At 36.1% G+C, this 22,584-nt stretch overlaps 5 protein-coding genes and 1 pseudogene across 5 annotated transcripts; all 6 read left to right on the top strand.

Moving 5' to 3' along the window:
• The first annotated feature begins 95 nt into the window (after nucleotides 1–95).
• LOC130805179 (auxin-responsive protein SAUR66-like) lies at nucleotides 96–1,187 on the top strand (annotated as a pseudogene).
• A 327-nt stretch (nucleotides 1,188–1,514) lies between these two features.
• LOC130805175 (auxin-responsive protein SAUR64-like) lies at nucleotides 1,515–2,157 on the top strand. The gene has a single exon (XM_057669846.1). It carries the CDS (start codon nucleotides 1,749–1,751, stop codon nucleotides 2,154–2,156), a length of 408 nt encoding a protein of 135 aa, XP_057525829.1. The 5' UTR covers nucleotides 1,515–1,748; the 3' UTR covers nucleotide 2,157.
• A 2,601-nt stretch (nucleotides 2,158–4,758) lies between these two features.
• Nucleotides 4,759–5,571, top strand: LOC130805173 (auxin-responsive protein SAUR64-like). Its single transcript, XM_057669844.1, has one exon. It carries the CDS (start codon nucleotides 4,844–4,846, stop codon nucleotides 5,249–5,251), a length of 408 nt encoding a protein of 135 aa, XP_057525827.1. The 5' UTR covers nucleotides 4,759–4,843; the 3' UTR covers nucleotides 5,252–5,571.
• A 6,981-nt stretch (nucleotides 5,572–12,552) lies between these two features.
• On the top strand, nucleotides 12,553–13,135 carry LOC130805178 (auxin-responsive protein SAUR66-like). Its single transcript, XM_057669848.1, has one exon. It carries the CDS (start codon nucleotides 12,632–12,634, stop codon nucleotides 13,034–13,036), a length of 405 nt encoding a protein of 134 aa, XP_057525831.1. The 5' UTR covers nucleotides 12,553–12,631; the 3' UTR covers nucleotides 13,037–13,135.
• A 4,389-nt stretch (nucleotides 13,136–17,524) lies between these two features.
• LOC130805177 (auxin-responsive protein SAUR66-like) lies at nucleotides 17,525–18,475 on the top strand. Its single transcript, XM_057669847.1, has one exon. It carries the CDS (start codon nucleotides 17,738–17,740, stop codon nucleotides 18,143–18,145), a length of 408 nt encoding a protein of 135 aa, XP_057525830.1. The 5' UTR covers nucleotides 17,525–17,737; the 3' UTR covers nucleotides 18,146–18,475.
• A 2,529-nt stretch (nucleotides 18,476–21,004) lies between these two features.
• Nucleotides 21,005–22,243, top strand: LOC130805174 (auxin-responsive protein SAUR64-like). The gene has a single exon (XM_057669845.1). It carries the CDS (start codon nucleotides 21,145–21,147, stop codon nucleotides 21,550–21,552), a length of 408 nt encoding a protein of 135 aa, XP_057525828.1. The 5' UTR covers nucleotides 21,005–21,144; the 3' UTR covers nucleotides 21,553–22,243.
• The last annotated feature ends 341 nt before the right edge of the window (nucleotides 22,244–22,584 follow it).

Here is a 22,584-nt window from a genome sequence, read left to right as displayed (position 1 = left end):
CCACTGCAATATTCCTCATCACATTTCTAACCAGAAATTTTGTAAAAATCTTCAAAACTTTTCTAATTTCTTTCAACAAAAATATATCCTACAATATGATTAGCACGAACAAGCTCATTAAAATGGAAAGGAAGTGGAGAAAAATAGCAGCGGTCAGCTGGAAGAGGATTTCCTGGTCAAGACCAGTAAATGAAAACGGTGATTTTGTTATTTATACAAGTGATAAAAGACGGTTTATGATTCCACTGACATACCTCAAGAACGAGATTTTCACAGACCTCTTTCGAATGGCAGAGGAAGAGTTTGGAGTAGCAGCTTCAGGTCCGATTGTTCTTCCATGTGATTCAACTTTCATGGAGTACGCAATATCCATGATCCAAAGACATGTTCTATGTACTTAGAGAAGGCGCTAATCATGTACTTAGCCATCTACAGATACTCATCATTATCAAATGAATATGAACAAAAACAATTGTTAATTTGTAGTTTCTAATAAAATTTTCTAGCTCTTATTGTAGAAAATACATGGTTGTACAATTTTGCATAGAGAATTAATGAAAGATCAAATTAGATATTCTGAACAAACAGTCTTCTCATATTGATTATGCAATCCCTCCTCCTCGTTTAGTTCATCTTTTATTAGTGTTTCCATCAAACCCATGAACAAACAGAAACGAGAACCTCGTCCGCTTCAAACTCAAGCAAGCTCGCTTAGACTATCTCGATCATCTATACACAGCTACTATTTCTGTGTACTCACCACTGGTCCATAAGATTCATATAGTGACTTTAGATTAAGAAAAAATCTTGAACTAGAAACATCCTAAATGAGTAGGAGTACTTTCTAACAATCCTCAATCGGTTATCAGTATCCATCATTTCAATTGACAAGATCTGATAAAGCTCTGTTAGAAATACTTTATACGTGAAGAAGATCACACATCCCTAAAATAGTGGGTTGTGGGCTTGAATATAATGTTTAGTATGTAATCATCGTATACCATATGATTTTGGGAAACAGTAATGACATTAAGTGCGTATGCAAGTCAACGCTCATTACCTATGAGATTTTCAAAAAAGAAAAGATAAACAATACCATGCAACCTATGATAGTCTTATATAGTAATCTAATTGACTGGCTAAGGAAAGATTTGCATTAATTATCAAGAGATGAATAAGAGCTACATGCTTCTGGATGATCCAAGGCAGCATTTACTTAACCATGAGGTTCTGCTTCAAAATAAAGAAAACAATACGGTCATCAAATGAAGTGATATGTCTGCAGTTTGAACCCATAAATGTTGGCCATTTCCCTGACTCTTTCAAGCAAGTAAACTATTTGTACTGTAAATGTGTAAAACACTGCATTTTAGGTTGATTTAAGAGATATTTCAAAAGTTCGGTCGATATTTGGGCATGGACAATAATCCAGTGCAATCACAGTCACTCAACATGAAATACACTAATTTAACTGCATAGACAATAACAGACTTATAATAAATATCACCAAACATTTGGGGTCACATGTTTCTAAACAACCAAAGGAAAAACACCATAGCCACATGAGTTTGATGCTACCTACTAAGAACAATGCCAGCCATCATGATTTAACATGTCTTAAAATGGAAGCTATATAACTCAACCATTTCCTAATTCCAAAACTCATCCGATCCAACCAAAACCCACTAAATTTCTTGCATATTTATAATACTCTCCCCAAATTTCCTTCAATTCTAACACAATACAACATGATCAGCACAAAGAAGCTTATTAAACTCGCCAAAAAGTGGCGAAGGATAGCAGCTGCCAATAGGAAGAGGATCTCATGGCCTCGACAACTGGCCAATGAGGGTCACTTTATTGTTTACACAACTGATGGAGGACGGTTTATGATTCCTTTGGCTTTTCTCAAGAGCGAAATATTCATTGAGCTTCTCAAAATAGCGGAGGAAGAGTTTGGATTAGAACAATCTGGGCCAATTACACTACCTTGTGATTCGAATTTCATGGAGTATGTACTCTCCATGGTCAAAAGAGGTCCGATTGTGAACTTGGAGAAAGCACTAATTATGTCTTTACCTAGTTGTAGATACTCATCGTTTTCACAAGAAGATCAAGAACATATTAGTCAACAAGTATTAATTTCCAGTTTCTAGCTAGGAGAAATATATATATATATATATATATATATATATATATATATATATATATATATATATATATATATATATATATATATATATATATATATATATATATATATATATATATATATAGTCTTTTTTTCCCTTTTGTACATAATGTAGGACAATTTTGCTCGATGACAAATGACAATACAGAAGAAAAGATCTTAAACTTCAACAGTTTTTTCCATTTGATAATTTGTTTAATTGCACTTTTGTTTTCCTTAGATTAATATAAAATTTCAACATCAATAATGCAAAGCCTTAACCTAAACAATATATGATTAGCTTGATCTAACAAAACAAATTAACGTGAGAATTCATCCGCAACAAATATTTTACTGATTTAAAAATTACAAAAACTACATAATCTATAGCATCTTTTGCAAAAAACTACCTAATCTAATTTTTTTTCCAAAAAACTTTTTTATATGATATTTTTGTTTTCAAAGGACTACCACTTGACCGAACCGTCAGTTGACCGTCAAGTGAAGCGTTGACTTTGCATGTAAAAGGCATGTGACTTCATTTAATGTACCCTACCCTCCATTGTTTTTCTTATTTTCCTTCCAATTTCCAAATTTTTTTCACCTATTCCCTGCATATATACAATGTCAGACAGTTTCTTGATAACAATTGAAAGGTGTACAGTGTACTGCGGATTCTTACACACCTCGCCCATACCAGTACAATATGCTACTCCACCCGAGAAGAGAATTCATGTTTTTCAAGTTTAAATCTGGATTGTTCTTAGATAAAAATGATTCTAGTAATGATGAATTATCGTGTAATATTAGAGATATTAGTAAACCCTTTATTTTGAAAAAAAAATTCATGAAACTTTTTTTAATTTGTTACTCCAAGTTTCACCACAAATCAAAAAAATAAAAAAAAATATTGGAAAAATCAAGGTTAACATAGATTTACCTTAATATAATTAAGAACAATAGAAAAAGAAAAAATATCTCTGAACCTTTGACAAAAATAACCTAAAATTGCCATCAACGTTCATCATTTTGAGACTAATCAAGCTAACACAATTTGTGCATCGAAATGTCATTGAAGGTAAACGATTTCAATAGTCTACTATTTTTTACCCTAACATTCAGCTCAATTTGTTGAAAAAACCTGAAGAACAACACAATTTGTTGGGAATACTGGGTTTATCATGTTACTTCCCATACACAATCCCCATTATCTGATGAAACCTTATCTCCATCATCCTCCTTTGAGAGTAAGAGATAAAATGACATTGCGTAGTAGCTTCAGAATTGAAGAAATTACTTGAAGTTTCAGAGTTCAATAGTCAATGAGGATGAAGAACAATTAATGGAATTCCCTTGGTCCATGAAATTCTCTTTGCAAAAGGAACTCCACATCCACATCTATCGAGATTCAATTTTCATGTGGAAGGACAAGACATAATTCAACTTGGGGAAAGAATTAGGTTCTTAAGAATTAAAGGGAAAAGGGAAAAGAATTAGATAGAAATCGTGTCTTAAAAGAGGAACAAATGCTGACTTAAGTAACTTATGCAACCTCATGTGCTGGTTAGTGGAAACAATAGTCAGGTCAGTGGAAAAAGTCCTGCACAAGAAAATCAAGTTATTCTAAACTGATAGTCTTAAGGTTGCTGGTTATTGATACATTTTTAACCATCAGTGCAACCATGGCCTTGATTACCTTCTTATGACCATTATTGAGAATTGTGCAAAAACCCAGGCCCCATTTTACTTTCTAGACTAAGTGGTAATGGTTTTTATATCTATGAGCCAATACCATGATTTTATGTGACAATCATATCACCTTGTAACCGCATCATGATAACCCGATCAAATCAAGACCAAAATAGCTATTTTATTTAGTGATACACCAGGGTCCAAGAATTAAGACTGTTTCAACTAAATTTTTGTTAGCAGAACATGTCAATCAATAATGTAATTGTTAGTCACTATTGCATAATAAGGTTACAGTGAAATAACAGTGAATATTTTTTGCTTAGATATTACAGTTGTAGCTTCATTTATCGTCTTCACACCCAGTGTGTATCGCAGCTAGAAACTATGCTTAAGGTTTGGAAAATGAATGGAAACGGTAAATCATAGTTATAAAGGAGGATGTGGATAAAGAGTTCATCAGCTCGAGAAAGACCTGCAAAGGAAAGCAAAGCAAGACGAGACAATAAACAAAACAAGACGAAGCAAGATAGAAATTTAGGTTAATAACACGACCAAAGAAATAAAGAAGCTATCAGAAGACCAGCATATGTGACATAGGTATAGGCATACGTGACTATTCAATGATAAAGTAATAAACAATCTCACTTAATAGGAATACACATTATATAAAGAAAAGAAAAGGAAAATTTGAGTGACCTTGAAGAGATTTACAATAATGATCAAGAAACATATATGGGCTACATGGTTTAAGATAATTCAATGTAACAGACCCTTGGCCACATGGATTTGTTTCCACCAAATAAGAACAAAGCCATTAATTATGAAATGACATGTCTTAAAGTGGATGCTATAAAACTCAACAAATTCCAATTCTCAAACTCATCCCTACAAATAACTGATCACAAATATTTCATATACACATCTCTCATTTCCCAAATAACTCTTATATCAATCCTCTCATAAGTCATAACAGAACACAAAATGATCAGCACAAAGAAACTTATTAAGCTCGCAAGAAAGTGGAAAAGGATAGCAGCTGCCAGCAGAAAGAGAATCTCTTGGCCGCGACCAGTGGCCAATGAGGGTCACTTTGTTGTCTACACAAGTGATGGAAGCCGGTTTATGATCCCTTTGGTTTGTCTGAAGAGCGAGATATTCATCGAGCTCCTCAAGATAGCCGAGGAAGAATTTGTTCTATCAAGTTCAGGGCCAATTACGCTACCTTGTGATTCAAATTTCATGGAGTATGCACTCTCTATGATTCAAAGAGGTGTAGCTGTCGACTTAGAGAAAGCCCTTGTCATCACTTTAGGTAGCTGCAGACACTCATCGTTGTCTCAAGAACACCGAGAACAAACTAATCGACAATTGTTTATTTGTAGTTTCTAGAAAATAATACTCCATATAGTACAATTTTGTATAGGAAATTAATGTAAATTGAGAAGAAAATGTACCGATTTTTCAAAGGTATAATTTTTAGTTACCATCTTAGTAATTTGGTGTATTGAGCAAATGATCTAAAATGCAATCATAACTTCTAATAAGCTTCATATATATGCTCTAATCAAATCATAAAATATAAAGGAGTCATATGGAATGGTCATTTTCCATTTTCAAAAGTTAAGCGTTGAGAGCACAGTGCAAAAACAAGGCCACATCACCGTATCACTACCGTATTGTAAAGGTTTATGAGTTTATCGCAACCGAAATATAGGCCTCATTGACTGAAATTATCTGTTTTGACTGTGTTATCCATTTTGCGACCGTGACCAGAACCCTATTTTTGCTATGGCTGAGAGTGTATGAAGGAGAAAATGAGGTACCTATACAACACGGGTAGTTTCAAGTCGGTAGATTTAAAAACCTTAATATGTCAGGTAATATGATACATTGCAGCCTTGATTTTGCACTGGGACAACTTGGAACTTGAAGAAATAACGGCCCGTTTGGTTGATGGTAATGAAGTAATGGGAATGAAATGTTGTAATGGCAATAGTAATGAAGGAATGGATATGAGAATTGATAATGAAGATTCTTTTGTTTGGTGTGCATGACTAAAGAATGGTAATGGAAGATAATATTCCATTGATTGCATTTGGTTGTTAGTAATAAAAAATGGTAATGACTCTTAGTTTCATTATTGTATATTTGTATCTAAAAGCATTATTGTATTTAAATTATTCTATCTAATAATTCTTTTTTTAATAATAATATTTTTTTAGATAATTATATACATTACCTTTTTTTCTTCATTATTTTTTTTCTTCAGCTCGAAACAACGTTACCTTATTTTATTACCACAGTAATACTTCATTACCATTACTGCCTAATACCAGGTTGTTTGATGGTAATAAAAATGGCCCTTTTTGGTAATTTCATTACCTTATTTTATTACCATCCATTACCATTGAAGGCATCCAAACAACCAAATTTTTCATTACTTAATTTTATTACCATTACCGCCCTCTAATACCATGTACCAAACAGGCCGTAAGAGTATAACAAAGAATGACACATCTCACATGCTTGTGCTTCATATTGAACCCTACACAGAAAAATATAACCACATAGAGATAAGCTTTGTATTAGCTAAAGCTATCTGGCACATTGATAACCACATACAGAAAACAAAGTGTTTACTTCAATGTTCATTAGTTAAAAAAGTGAGTAAATATTTTAGGTCTGTAACAATATGATTTCCTTTGACCCTTCAGAATCTAATAGTAGATGGAACTGCTGAAAGGTGATCATAATTAGTAAACATTTCAGGTGTTCCGATTAAGCTATGTTACCTAAACACAACATAAGTGGTAGTCACTGACATGATACGATACGAATACAAAGAATACATTTTCCTGAGCTATTTTTGAGCTAATATAGAAGCTGATGTGAGGGTACCATACATGTCACTACACTAAAACATTATTAGACGAGTTTTGAGCATAGACGGAGCTACATTAGAGTTAAAGGTCAGCCACGGCCCACCTTAAAAATCACCGGAAGTGTAGTTCATATGGGCATATATATGGCTGACAAACTATTTTAACTCTATCTTTTAAGAAAAATAACCAGCTGATCTTGCTGTCTAACACATTAAAATAGATCAAATACCCTAAATTTTTGGTAACTTTAAGCCCACTCTTCTAACATCTTTTTTATGATGTCAAAATGAAAATTTTTGACCCTTCCTAGTTGATGATTGTTATGAATGGTAGTATACTAATGTGATTATAAATGATAGTATACTAATGTGTGACTTGAGTGCACATTAAAGGGTTGAATTCATGTGTGTGACTCTTGAGTTGTGGAATCCAAAAGGGTGTAATAAGGTGAAGAGTATTCATGGGAATTATTGGTGTTAATGAAGATTAAGGTGAAGAGTCTCATGTGTGTGACTCTTGAGATAATGCCTTTTCAAGTTCTTAGAGTTATTTCATAGTATTCATTACCCTAAATTAACTATGTATTTATGTGAGCCATTCATCTTCAAGTACCTAGCACTATAAATAGGGCTCTCATACCCACACTTCAAGTATGTAAAAACACATCAAACACAACCCTTAAGCCAAACACATAGCCTATTGTTGTTATCTCTATCTCAATTGTAATTCTTCATATTGAAGTGTTGTTTGTATTCATTTGATATAATATAAACATAACTACACACCACGGAGGACGTAGCCATCATTGGGTGAACCTCCTTAAATTTTTGTGTCCTTGTTTGTTACTTTGTCAAACTTATTTTTGCTCATTGTTGTTTGTTCTTAACATCGTAAGTATTTGGCGATCGTTTTCAATTGGTATCAGAGCCAAGGTTATTTTGCGGTGTTTTAAGAAATTATTACTTGAAAATCATGACTACAATGAAGCTCGATATTGAGAAGTTTGATAGGAATGTAAACTTTGGCTTATGGCAAGTCAAAATGAGAGCCATTTTGATTCAAAATGGTGTGCACAAGGCGATTGATGGTGTAGAGAAGATGCCGGAAGGAATGTCCGCATCGAGACGGGAAGAGATAGACACAAAGGCGTTATCGGCAATCCAATTATGCTTATCCAATGAAGTTCTAAGAGAGGTTGTTAAAGAAACAACAACCAAGAGTATATGGGAGAAATTGGAATCACTCTACATGGCCAAGAGTGTTACCAATAGGCTACTTTTGAAGAGTAGACTCTACGACTTATGCTTGGAGGAAGGTAAACTTTTAAAACCTCACTTGGATGAGTTTTGTTCCATTGTTATGGATTTACAAAACATTGATGTTAAGCTTGATGATGAAGACTTGGCAATTTATCTTTTATGTTCTTTACCCCCTTCTTATAAAAATTTTAGAGAAACTCTACTTTATGGTAGAGATAATTTGAGTAGTGATGATGTGAAGAATGCCTTGACTCAAAGGGATCTCATTGATACACAATTGTCACAAAAGTCACCAAGCAATGCTAGTGACGGTTTGTTTGTAAGAGGGAGGTCACAAGAGAAAGGTTCCACTAGTGGGAGTGGAAACAAGGGTAAAGGAAGGTCCAAGTCCGTAAGGCCAAACAAAAATAAGACTTGTAACTATTGCAAGCTTAAGGGCCACATCAAGAAGGATTGTTGGAAGCTTAAGAGAAAGCTAGAAGAAGAGGCAAGGGAAAGAACTAGCAATGCCAATGCTAGTTATGTGAATGATAGTGATGATGGCGATGTTCTTGTTGCCACTCATGAGTACAAAGGTAATAATGAATGGATTCTTGATTCGGGGTGCACATTCCACATGACTCCCAACAAAACTTTCTTCCATACATTTGAAAGTGTTGATGGGGGAAATGTTACCATGGGAAACAACACCACATGTAAGGTTGTTGGGATTGGGAGCATTAAAATTAAAATGTTTGATGGGATTGTGAGGACCTTAACCGATGTAAGGTATGTCCCGGGCTTGAAAAAGAATCTTTTATCTTTGGGTACTCTTGATAAGATCGGGTGTAGAATCACTTGTGAAGGTGGAGTTATGAAGGTAGCCAAGGGTTCACTAGTGGTGATGAAGGGGAGGTTGAATGGGAGTTTGTATGCTCTTCAAGGTTCAACCATTCTTGGCTCGGCGAATGTATCCACAAGCACAATGTCCGATCGTGACACCAAACTTTGGCACTTGAGGCTTGGTCACATGAGCGAAAGAGGTATGTTTGAACTCTCTAAACAAGGTTTATTTGATGGAAAAAATTTTGGGAACCTTGGTTTTTGTGAACATTGTGTTTATGGGAAACACAAGAGAGTTAGTTTTAAACCCGCCATCCACAACACTAAGGAGATATTAGATTATGTCCATTCCGACTTGTGGGGGCCTTCACGAACGCCCTCCCTTAGTGGTTGTAGCTACATGTTGACCTTTATTGATGATTACTCTAGAAAAGTTTGGTGTTACTTTATAAAACATAAATATGAAGTTTTTGATGTCTTCTTGGAATGGAAGAAGATGATTGAAAAGAAAGCCGGTAGGAGCATCAAGGCCTTGAGAACCGACAATGGTCTTGAATTTGTTGATAGCAAGTTTCTCAATTATTGTTCTAATGAAGGTATTGTTAGACATAGAACTTGTGCAGGTCGTCCTCAAAAAAATGGTGTTGCGGAGAGGATGAATAAAACGTTATTGGAAAGGGCAAGATGCATGCTAAATCAAGCAAATTTGGGGAAACAATTTTGGGCCGAAGCGGTGGCTACGGCATGTTATTTGATCAACCGTTCACCTCATACCGCCTTGAAGTTCAAGTCGCCACAAGAGGTATGGTACAACACTCCGGTAAACTATTCTAGTCTTAGAATCTTTGGTTGTCCAGCTTATATTCATGTAAATGATGGTAAGTTGGAACCTAGGGCTAGAAAAGGTATCTTTGTGGGGTATGGAGTGGGTGTAAAGGGGTATAGGGTATGGTGTAATGAATCAAAGAAAATTATTGTTTCTAGAGATGTTGTTTTTGATGAAAATAGCATGCTTGTATCTAATGTTGAAAAACCTTTTAATAATGATGATAATGAAGCACAAGTGGAGGTTGAATCCTCCAATGTTGATAATGAGAAAAATGATGATGTTCAACAAAGGTCTCCTCCTTTGTCCACAACTAGGCAAAGAAGGAAGATCGTGGCTCCAAGGAGGTACATTGAAGAGTGTGATTATGTTGTTTATGCTCTCAACATTGCTAGCGAAGTCGAAGGGTTAAATGAACCAAGTACGTACAAGGAGGCTATGGCCTCAAATGACTCAAGCAAGTGGTTGATTGCTATGAAACAAGAGATGGAATCTCTTGCGAAGAATGAAACTTGGGATATCGTTGTTGCACCAAAGAAAAAGAAGATTGTGGGGTGCAAGTGGATATTCAAGAGGAAGGAGGGTCCTTCTAGTGATATTCCTCCCATCTACAAAGCAAGGGTTGTTGCAAAAGGATACTCTCAAATTGAGGGTATTGATTTTCACGAAGTTTTCTCTCCGGTCGTGAAACACTCTTCTATTAGGGCATTGCTTGCTTTGGTGGCGATGGAGGATTTGGAGTTACATCAATTGAATGTAAAGACGGCTTTTCTTCACGGTGAGCTTGAAGAAGAAATCTTTATGAAGCAACCGGAAGGTTTTGAGGTAGCCGGTAAGGAGAATCATGTGTGTAGATTGAAGAGGTCATTGTATGGGTTGAAGCAATCTTCAAGGCAATGGTACAAAAGGTTTGATTCCTTTATGATTTCACATGATTTTGTTAGAAGTTCTTATGATAGCTGTGTTTATCTTAAGAAATTTGAAGATGGTTCTTTACTATATTTGCTCTTATATGTTGATGATATGCTAGTAGCATGTAGCTCTTTGCTTAAGGTGGAGGACTTGAAAGAGTTGCTTTCAAGTGAATTTGATATGAAAGATCTTGGTGAAGCCAAGAAGATTCTTGGGATGGAGATTTTGAGAGATCGGGCTAAGGGTGTCTTATACCTTAGTCAAAGGAAGTACATTGAGAAAGTTGTTCAACGTTTCTCCATGGATGATGCTAAAGGTGTGTCTACTCCTCTTGCTTCTCATTTCAAATTGTCCAAGAATTTGTGTCCACAAACAAAAGAGGAAGAAGAGCAAATGGTAAGAATTCCATACACTAGTGCCGTTGGTAGCGTTATGTATGCTATGGTATGCTCTAGGCCCGACATTGCTCATGCGGTGAGTTTGGTGAGTAGATATATGTCTAATCCGGGTAAGGGACATTGGGAGGCACTAAAATGGCTATTGAGGTATTTGAAAGATACTTCAAATGTTTGTCTCATGTATGGGAAAAATTCAAGTGAGCTAACCGGGTTTTGTGACTCGGATTATGGTGGTGATCTAGATAATAGAAAGTCCACAAGTGGGTTCGTGTTTACTTTGGGTGGTTCGGCGATTAGTTGGCAATCATCTTTGCAAGATGTGGTTGCTCTTTCTACAACCGAAGCGGAGTACATAGCCGTGGCCGAGTCATTCAAGGAAGCAAAATGGCTTAAAGGTCTTGTTGGTGAAATGTGCAATAAGGTGTGTTAGGTAAGTGTGCATTGTGATAGTCAAAGTGCAATACATTTGGCTAGAAATCAAAATACATTTCATAGAAGGTCCAAGCACATTGACATTAAGTATAACTTTATCCGGGATGAAGTTGAGCACAAAAGGGTGTTATTGAAGAAAATTGACACTACGGAAAATCCGGCCGACATGATGACAAAGTCATTACCTACTACCAAGTTTGAGTTATGTGTTGACTTGGTAGGTTTAGCTCCTTGCTTTAGATAATGCCCTCTTGGGCATTTTGAGGTGTGTATGTTTTTTGAATATGAAGTGGATTGATGAATGTTGTGACTTGGGTGAACTCAAGTCAAGGTGGAGATTGTTATGAATGGTAGTATACTAATGTGATTATAAATGATAGTATACTAATGTGTGACTTGAGTGCACATTAAAGGGTTGAATTCATGTGTGTGACTCTTGAGTTGTGGAATCCAAAAGGGTGTAATAAGGTGAAGAGTATTCATGGGAATTATTGGTGTTAATGAAGATTAAGGTGAAGAGTCTCATGTGTGTGACTCTTGAGATAATGCCTTTTCAAGTTCTTAGAGTTATTTCATAGTATTCATTACCCTAAATTAACTATGTATTTATGTGAGCCATTCATCTTCAAGTACCTAGCACTATAAATAGGGCTCTCATATCCACACTTCAAGTATGTAAAAACACATCAAACACAACCCTTAAGCCAAACACATAGCCTATTGTTGTTATCTCTATCTCAATTGTAATTCTTCATATTGAAGTGTTGTTTGTATTCATTTGATATAATATAAACATAACTACACACCACGGAGGACGTAGCCATCATTGGGTGAACCTCCTTAAATTTTTGTGTCCTTGTTTGTTACTTTGTCAAACTTATTTTTGCTCATTGTTGTTTGTTCTTAACATTGTTCTTAACCTCCTTCCTAGTTGATGATCAATTATTTGGTGACAGTATTGGCCTGCGTGTGCTAAGATCTACCAAACTGAATACCATAAATAAGGAAAGGTAAACCAGACATGTTCACCTGAAATTCATATGGTATTGTTTCCAAATAATGAAAACAAGATAGTACAATTTGATGTTATATGTCTTTAGCTTACAGCTATAAAACTAGAGTATTTTCCCAAAGCTTTCTCAATAAACCACAGCAAAATTCCCCACTACATACCAAACCAAAAAATTTGTAAACTTCAAATATTTCTACTTTCTTTAACAAAAAATATATCCTACAATATGATTAGCACAAAAAAGCTAATTAAAATGGCAAGGAAGTGGAGAAAAATAGCAGCTGCCAGCAGGAAAAGGATTCACTGGTCAAGACCAGTAACTGAAAACGGTCATTTTGTTATTTATACTAGTGATAAAAGACGGTTTATGATTCCACTTACATACCTCAAGAACGACATTTTCACAGAGCTCTTTCAAATGGCAGAGGAAGAGTTTGGAGCAGCAGCTTCAGGTCCGATTGTTCTTCCTTGTGATTCAACTTTCATGGAGTACGCAATATCTATGATCCAAAGACATGTTGCCAAGGACTTAGAGAAGGCGCTAATCATGTCCCTAGCCACCTACAGATACTCATCATTGTCAAATGAAAATGAACAAACGAATTGTCAATTGTTAATTTGTAGTTTCTAATAAAAATTTGTAGCTTTTATTGTAGAAAATACATAGCTGTACAGTTTTGCATAGAAAGAATCAATGCAAGCCCCAAATATAAATTCAGAACAAAAAGGCGCTAACCATTCAACATATATAAATTGTTCTCTTTGATAAGGATAAAATCCAATGCTAGGTCAAATCTCCAATACCATTTTAATGACGAAATAACAAGCAATGCAAAGAAAAGCTCCCAATATTAGAGGCAAAAATAAAGTTAGAAGGGAAGATGATTCCAACTTGTAATCCATCTAAACAATCCGTCAAGTCTAAAATCTTGCATAAGCATAAGAGAAAACTTCATCTTCTTCAAACTCATGATCTTCTACACACACCAACTATTTCCATCAACCGTTCCGTCCGTGGAATTCATACTGACGATACAGATTCTTGAGCTAGGAGCTAGCATCCCAAATTGTTAGGTGTACTTTCTTACTGTTATCAATAAGCCAACAGAAATCTTTAAGCTGTCATAAAACTCCACCAAAATTACCTCAGATGACTCTCTAAGAGTATCCATTATATCATGATTCCAATAGTGTATGACTAATATGCTACACTTAGATTAGACCTTTAGCAGCTTACCAAGTAAATGTGTGTGTTTCTCCATATGGTACGGAAGAACAAACAGCCATATATCTTCTGTGTTACTCGAAAAAAAGGTTGCATAAATTGTGTTCGTAAATTATACTTAACGTAACTGGTAACTTTTTTGAATAATTGACAAAGTATATTCGTAAAGCCCACCTTTCCTTTCTCTGGGGATATTGGAGGGCTGTTTATGCTGACGTAAAACAGCTTTGTCAATGTTACATCCCAGATAAAATGCTGCAAGGACACTGAGTTAGTATGTTTCAATGTTGGATATTGAAATTTTATTCAAAATAACATGTAGGAGTACAAGCACTACAGTACTGAGATCAATCTGCAAAATTGGATTAAAATATAATTGTCAAGGAACCAACTCAACCAAAAGCTTAAGCTGATGGTTGAAGCCCCAGGATATGTTATATACTCTAACACGCCCCCTCACACGAGAGCCCTTTGGACTAGAAGTGTGGATGCAACACATGTTCTCCTCATACATGGTGCTCAATATTCCACTTTGAATGAGGGGTGGTTGAGATTTGAACCCGTGACCTTTTTGTCACATTGGCTTCTGATACCATGTCAAGGAACCAACTCAACCAAAAGCTTAAGCTGATGGTTGAAGCCCCAGGATATGTTATATACTCTAACAATAATCTTCCACCTTCAATACATCCTGAAAGCGCAAGCCTCAAAGAGGTTTAATAAAGAAAAACAAATGAAAATTATAATGCAAAATGAGAACACAAGTGTTTATGAGGTATTTTGAATACCTCCCCCTCAAATGTAGTTTATTATAATGAATTCAACAATTACAAGTATAATAAACTCCCTTATCTTGAGAACAATCTCTCAAGATCACAAATACTAAAGAAAAGTAAGAACACTCTCAAGATTCTAACAATGCAATAGCCCACTCAACAATATGTGTGGTTGTGGTGTGTGTTACTATGGGTGATGAATCCTATTTATAGGCAAGGCATTCATCACCCTTAGTATTCCCTCATAAATCACCATAAACCACAATTAACATCCAATTAACTATGACAATAAACATTACAATAAACAATAGAAGTAATGCACCACATAATTGCATAGCCATTTCACATTCTGACGAAATCAGAATCCTATGTAGCCTTCTGATCTTCCGCTCGACCCGAGCCACTACCTCGCTCGGTCGAGCGAGCTTCCAGAGAAGCTACTGACCTGTTCTGCACACTTCGCTCGACAAGTTGCTCGACCGAGCCACCCCCGCTCGACCGGTCGAGCGAGCCCTCACTCGATCGAGCGGCTGGTCGAGCCACACACAGCCTGTTCCTCTTCTTGTTGCTTCGATCAAACAACTCTCATCAACCGTTCCAAACCTTAAACCATTCATATTCGACACATCTTTATCGACCCTCTCTAAAGTACAAGACAAAGCATGTTCGACTATATGTTTAAAGTGAACGTCATCACTAAGATTATTGGCACTTGCTTTAACAATCTCCCCCTCAAGTCCAATATTCTTATCCTCCGCAAAAGTAACTTTCTTTGACCCAAACACACCATCACCAACACTCTAGTGGCCTAGGCTACCACAATTAACTTGTAACTCATACAAGTTCCTCTTACTCCTTACTCCCTTCATGAGCACCGTACTCCCTCTAATGACTTTCAAAACCCCTCCACTTGCTTTGAAAGTGCATCCTTTACTCTCAAGTCTACCTAATGAAATAAGGTTCCTCTCAAACTTAGGTACATACCTTACATCACCAAGTCTTCTCTTGACACCTCCATGAGTCTCAATAATAACCTCACCAATACCTTCTACTTTCACCTTTTCATCATTTGGTAAAGTAACAAGGCCATAATCACCATAACTAAGCTTAGTAAATTTTCCTTTCTCACAACAAATGTGGAATGAGCAACCGGAGTCTATTACCCATTCCTTACTATGAACCACTCCCCCATCAACTAGTAGAACATCATCATCATCATCAACAAAGCCTAGAGCGGCATTCCCGCTACTCTCACTCTCATTCCTTCCACTATCCCTTAAGTTTCTCATTCTCTTAAGGTCTTCCTTAAATTCCTTACACATCATTTGTATGTGCCCCTTTTTCTTACAATAGTAACACTCTTTGTTACTAAGGTCACCCCTCCCTTGAGACTTACCCCTTCCTTGATATCCCTTTTCTTTGGTTCTTCCCCTATTAGAACCTTCACTAAACAAGCCCTCCCCAACATCCTTCTTTTCTTCCCCCTCTCTTCTCACCATGAACCTATCATTCTCTCTCAACGCCGCCAATGCTTGATCAAGAGTGATAGAATCCCTACCTATAAGCAATGTTTGGACTATGTTTCTATAGTCCTTGGGAAGTGAAGCCAAAAGTAATAGAGCTTGTTCTTCATCGGTCAACTTTTCATCGGCATTTAACAATTGGCACACCAACTTGTTAAATGTGTTAATGTGGTCTTGCATTGTTGTATCCTCATCCTTCATGAGTTGATACAACTCCCACCTCAAGCAAAGTTTATTTGTTAGGGATTTGGAAGCATACACCGCTTGTAATTTTTCCAACAACTCACCGGGATCGGTCTCTTTCAAGTAGTGATACTTGATTTCGGGTGCAATGGCAAGCCGGATTGTGCTTACCGCCTTCTTTCTCATTTGTGTCCATCTTGCTGCTTCTACATGATTTGGCTTCTCCTTCAAAAGTGCATCATCGATGCCTTGTTGCACCAAAACATCTTCCACCGAGCTCTTCCATATGGAAAAATTGATTCTTCCATCAAACAATTGAATAGAGAAACTTTTCCCATCAGTCATTGTGTTTTTCTTGTTCTTTTAACCTCACTTTCACACTCCAAATAGCCCAAGACGCACTCCCGCTTTGATACCAATTGAAAGCGCAAGCCTCAAAGAGGTTTAACAAAGAAAAACAAATGAAAATTATAATGCAAAATGAGAACACAAGTGTTTATGAGGTATTTTGAATACCTCCCCCTCAAATGTAGTTTATTATAATGAATTCAACAATTACAAGTATAATAAACTCCCTTATCTTGAGAACAACCTCTCAAGATCACAAATACTAAAGCAAAGTAAGAACACTCTCAAGATTCTAACAATGCAATAGCCCACTCAACAATATGTGTGGTTGTGGTGTGTGTTACTATGGGTGATGAATCCTATTTATAGGCAAGGCATTCATCACCCTTAGTATTCCCTCATAAATCACCATAAACCACAATTAACATCCAATTAACTATGACAATAAACATTACAATAAACAATAGAAGTAATGCACCACATAATTGCATAGCCATTTCACATTCTGACGAAATCAGAATCCTATGTAGCCTTCTGAACTTCCGCTCGACCCGAGCCACTACCTTGCTCGGTCGAGCGAGCTTCCAGAGAAGCTACTGACCTGTTCTGCACACTTCGCTCGACAAGTTGCTCGACCGAGCCACCCCCGCTCGACCGGTCGAGCGAGCCCTCACTCGATCGAGCGGCTGGTCGAGCCACACACAGCCTGTTCCTCTTCTTGTTGCTTCGATCAAACAACTCTCATCAACCGTTCCAAACCTTAAACCACTCATATTCGACACATCTTTATCGACCCTCTCTAAAGTACAAGACAAAGCATGTTCGACTATATATTTAAAGTGAACGTCATCACTAAGATTATTGGCACTTGCTTTAACACATCCAAATGCCTACAAGTTAATTAAATGCAGATGTTTGAGCTACCTTGGACATCAGAGAACAATGCCATTAATGCAGATTAAATTTAGATGAAGCAACTAAACCCCACCAGAAATGAAAAGAAACAATAACCACTAAGCTAAATACGCTTGTATAGAAATCTAATTAGGGCTAAATGTTTCAGGATGATCCAAAGCAGCATTTACTTAGCCAAGAGGGCCTGCTTCCAAAATAATGGAAACAATACAGTCATCAATGGAGTGACCTGTCTTCAGCTTGAAGGTATAAAACTTGACCATTTCCATAACTCTTTTCATCTAGTAAACTACCAAATTCAACTCAAAATTGATTAAATATTTTATCATCTCCATTCACTCTTAAGAATCTAAACCCACAAGATGATAAGCACAAAGAAGCTCCTCAAGATGGCAAGAAAGTGGCGAAAGATAGCAGCTGGGGGCAGGAAGAGGATCTCTTGGCCACGACCAGTGGCCAATGAGGGTCACTTTGTCGTCTATACGACTGATGAAAGAAGATGTGTGATTCCTTTAGAGCACCTCAAGAGCGAGATTTTCATTGAGCTCTTTAGAATTGCAGAGAAAGAATTTGGAGTAGCCAATTCAGGGTCACTCATGCTGCCTTGTGATTCAGATTTCATGGAGTACTTGATCTCTATGATCTCCAGATGTGTAACCGAGGACTTGGAGAAGGCATTAATCATGTCTTTAGCTGGCTGCAGATCTACATCTTTGTCACATACACATCAAGAACAAATGAATTCACAATTTTCAATCTGTAGTTTCTAGAAAAATAAAAATTAATGGCTATCCCTTGTGTACAAAACATTTTAGACACTTAGACATTTAGTACAATTTTGTTTAGGAAGTTAATTACTACATAAAAATTATGCTGTTCAATTTACACAGATTTACATTAATTTCCCTTTTTCCTACAGTCCAAAGGAAGATAAAATCATTAATCCGGATTACAGGGTCAAAGAACCATATAGCATGGACTACTTTCACGTGTTCATTGGTGAACACTAGACTCATGAATTTGGCTAACCTGTAGTTTCAAATTTACTTTGACTACCCATTTCTATTTAATGATTGTAAAACTATAAGCTTGGATTCTAATAAATTTGTCATTGGGCTTGTACACAACCAAGATATGCATAGAGAATTGACTGCACACAAGTGTAAGGGTTTTCAAAAGCATCTGCAACGTGCTTGTGCTTCATTTTGAACCCTACACCAAAACCACAGTAAACTTAATGACTAATCTATCTTACCATCCAGATAAGAGCCTAAAACCATAAATTCTATAAACTTAAGTTCAAACTGTAAATCCAGCTAATAACCACAGTATGAATAGCTACCTACCCTGCAGAAAAAATGTGTTTAAAAACGGCCTTGAATGATTTAGGAAACCTCTTTGTATCTCTTGTTTAACTCCCACTCTGCAGATAGGCTTTTATCCAGGTACCAGACAGAAAGTACAAAGAACAGCTGCCAATCTTGATCTCTACTATTTCCTCCAATTTGAAAGCATGCATAAAGTACAAAAAATCCTTTATAGAATATACACCATTTATATTTATTTTCCTTCAAAAATGGAAAACTTCATAAATTATCAACAACTGTAGAAACAAAAAAAATGGAAAAAGTACACATGGAATGAGGAGATTCTGTGCATCTCGCAACACAAAAATATACAAGAAGGATACGAACAATACGTATCGAAGTCCACCGAACCAGAGTTACTGTGTTATCTGACACACTGTCTAATTAATTGATTTGCAATTCCTACAAAAAGAGCGACAAGTAAATCAAAGTGTACCATAAGTCGTTTGTCATAAGTTGTATTTCTCAGTGAATTAGCAAATTAGGTAACACTTGGTGTCTATATAAGAATTGATTTTTGATCGACATTGGAACAGACGAACAGATCAACATAAAATTATCAATTGAAAAAGTTGATAGACTTGCCACAAATAGCGTACTAAGCCATGAATCCTTTGCATTTTTCTGCACAGAGAACAATGGAAAGAAAATAATCTAAGGCTGGTAATTGTTGTTAGTTTAACCAGCCCGTTGCAGCAGCAGCATAGATTACAGCATCCATGGCTACATATCAGCAAGAGCTACTAAGTCATCTTGTAAGATATAGCTCAAATATTATACTAATAACATAATCATTAAATCAATTGAGATATTATGAGGTATACACACTGAAAAAATGATTTTGGTCATGGTCATGTGTGAAAAACGGTAAAAAAGTATAGACTTGAATGAATTATTATTAACAAACTTGAATGAATTACAATTGGGAGGAGAGCCTTATTTATAGACTTGGCTTCAATCCTTAACAGTAAAAAAGAAAGGCGCCTAACATTTACTTAATTGCCACATCATATAACAGAAAACAGAAGGCCTAAAACAGAAAGATTGAGGGTCTGTTGGGCCTTCTGTGCTGGCTTTCTGTCTGAAATTGCTAATCAATAGCTGAGTTTTAGTCTTCCTTTTCCAGATACAAGACTATATATGATTCCCTTATGGACCTGCCATGTATGTCCATGTCATTAAGTATCTGTTCTCAGCTTCATGTTCACCAGTTTGAGTTGCCATCTTTGCTTGGGTTGGGCTAAGTTGGATTTCAGTGCTTGTGTCTTCAGTGTTTGTGTTCTCAGCATCATCTTTGTTTTGTACACGTGATGAGGGTGGCCTTGGTGCAGTTAGTCACGCAACCAACAGCTCTCTCCTTTTATAGACTCTGGACTTTACCATCATTCATTTTTAGACAATTCCTTTGACCCTTTAACCATTTTCCAACGGTTACACCAGAGCTAAGAGCCCAATGGAGAGATGCTTTGTCAAATGTTTTAATGGTGAATGCTAAAATCAAAAAGTATGTCAGACCTCGTTCCATGTGAATTTTCCTCTTCAAGCCCAATTTCAGAAAAAAAAAAATAAAATCAAAATAAATAAAATAAGATGTTTGCAGCCTTGGAATGATATGCCATACTTAGAGAAGACCCACAAAGTTATATATAAACATTGTTTGGATAAACATGTAAGGTTAGAATATGCTAGAGAAGTAGTTCTAACTTGGACAGCCCTTCCTAGCTACTGCTATACATAATTTTAGCTTATTTTGTGGTTTAGCACTCACAACAGGTAGGGTATTTCCACCTAAAGCTCAACATGATTGAAACAATATGTTGCCACCATCAAAAACAAGATAATTAATGTATTTGTTGTATGAGATCTATCTCAATGTTAAAATGGAAGAGTCTATTTAATGATCCATATTGTAATACATCACACTTCACATGAAGAATTGGCCTACATGAACAAGAGAAAATAATTGCTCTTAAGCATAACAATTAGGCATGCCCACCTGAACAATTTTGGGTGGTTCACAAGTAGATAACAATGAAAAAGGACAATGTTGGGTGGTTCACAAGGAATATCGGCCTACATGCACTGGAAACATATTCGACCAACATGAAAACAATTCATTATATACCATTACTCTAAACCAAAAAACATAGACATGCCCACCTAAATTTTCACATGGTTTTGCTATCAAAGAAGTGATATGTCCAAGGATTGGAGCTATAAAAAGCCATTAATTCCCCCATTTTTTCAACAACCGCTAGAACTTCTTCAAAAGTTTTCTCTTCCTCATTAATCAAGCATTAGCAATCTTCAGAAAGTTCATTTCTGAAAAATTCTCAACAAAGCACTACTAAATTTCACCTTGCAATCGAACGTAATTTCTCATCTCCGAAAATAACCACAATATGATCAGCAGTAAGAAGCTCATTAGAATGGCGAGAAAATGGCAAAAACTAGCAGCTGCAAGCAGAAGAAGAATTTCCTGGTCAAGACCTGTGGCTGAAAAGGGTCACTTTGTTGTTTATACAAGTGACAAAAGACGGTTTATGATTCCTTTGGTATACCTCAAGGGTGAGATTTTTACAGAGCTCTTTAGATTGGCAGAGGAAGAATTTGTAATAGCAACTTCAGGACCAATTATGCTTCCTTGTGATTCAAGTTTCATGGAGTACACCATCTCCATGATCCAAAGACACGTTGCAGAGGACTTGGAGAAGGCACTAATCATGTCGTTAGCTACCTGCAGAGACTCAGTATTGTCAAATGAGTTTCAAGAACAAACAAATCAGCAATTGTTGATATGTAGTTTTTAGAAACATTAGCTTTTTTGTAGATGTATATTAACACAAAGTTTCCGACAGAAAGTCGATGAAAGCTCGCGCAGAAGTTCAGAATAAATCCTCAATTCAGAAATACACGGCTTTTTTATTTCATTATTCATTATTTATTAAAAATTATATAAACTATACTAAATAGCGTATTTTATATAGCATCTCATCGATGAACAGCAAAAAAAAACTGATCAGACTGTAATATTAGTGTTGAAGATATTAGTACTTCATAATTTTAGTCCACCTCACGAGGAATTTAACAATTCCTCATTCATGTATTTATAGGAGGATATTTCTGTTTTTCTTTTTTTTAATTTTTCAGTCCTATTTTTTCTTTTCCTCTCTTCTTGGCTTTCGCTCTCCTTCCTCCCTTTTCTTTCTGTATTGTTTTGTCTGCCATGAGAGAAGGGATCACCTTCCCAAAGCTATTTTAATGGATTACTCCATTCACATGAATTATGTTTTGTGATTAACTTTGTATGCACCGGAAATCTTCCTCCAAATTCTGTCATGGTATCAGATTGCTCCGGAACTCGATCCTCAAATCTTCAAGAAACATCAAATCCTCATCTCTTTCTCCTGATTTCGCACTTTAGGGCAACACAGAAACCATCAACAATTCCTTTCTTTTCTATGCTTTCCGCTCAGGTATTTGATTTAATTGATTACATTTGCTATTTTTTTTTCTAACCTAGATTCCTCTTTTGTTCTCCAGTTTTCACCTTCTTCCTTTCTTCTTGATTTTTTTTTTCCTTTTTCACATCACCTTCTCCATGACTGACGATTCTACTCACACATCTCATACTCTTAATACTCATATTCTAGAGTTCACTTCCGATCCTAGTACAGTGTTCTTTATTCATCCATCAGACAATACCGCACAATCTTTTGTCAGTGAGAAGTTTGAAGGAGAAAATTACATAACATGGAAGAGATCTATGATAATAGGATTGGCTACAAAAAATAAAATGTGTTTTGTAGATGGCTCTCTTCCTAAACCAGCAGAAACCGATC

This window comes from Amaranthus tricolor, chromosome 2, assembly GCF_026212465.1.
Source record: "Amaranthus tricolor cultivar Red isolate AtriRed21 chromosome 2, ASM2621246v1, whole genome shotgun sequence".
Taxonomy (NCBI): Eukaryota; Viridiplantae; Streptophyta; class Magnoliopsida; order Caryophyllales; family Amaranthaceae; genus Amaranthus; species Amaranthus tricolor.
Note: the sequence above shows the minus strand (reverse complement) of the source record. Positions and strands in the feature narration are given on the sequence as shown.

Bases quoted from the DNA above. Each gene is read 5' to 3' on its own strand.
- LOC130805174 (XM_057669845.1), top strand. From the start codon at position 21,145: ATGATCAGCAGTAAGAAGCTCATTAGAATGGCGAGAAAATGGCAAAAA.
- LOC130805173 (XM_057669844.1), top strand. From the start codon at position 4,844: ATGATCAGCACAAAGAAACTTATTAAGCTCGCAAGAAAGTGGAAAAGG.
- LOC130805177 (XM_057669847.1), top strand. From the start codon at position 17,738: ATGATAAGCACAAAGAAGCTCCTCAAGATGGCAAGAAAGTGGCGAAAG.
- LOC130805175 (XM_057669846.1), top strand. From the start codon at position 1,749: ATGATCAGCACAAAGAAGCTTATTAAACTCGCCAAAAAGTGGCGAAGG.
- LOC130805178 (XM_057669848.1), top strand. From the start codon at position 12,632: ATGATTAGCACAAAAAAGCTAATTAAAATGGCAAGGAAGTGGAGAAAA.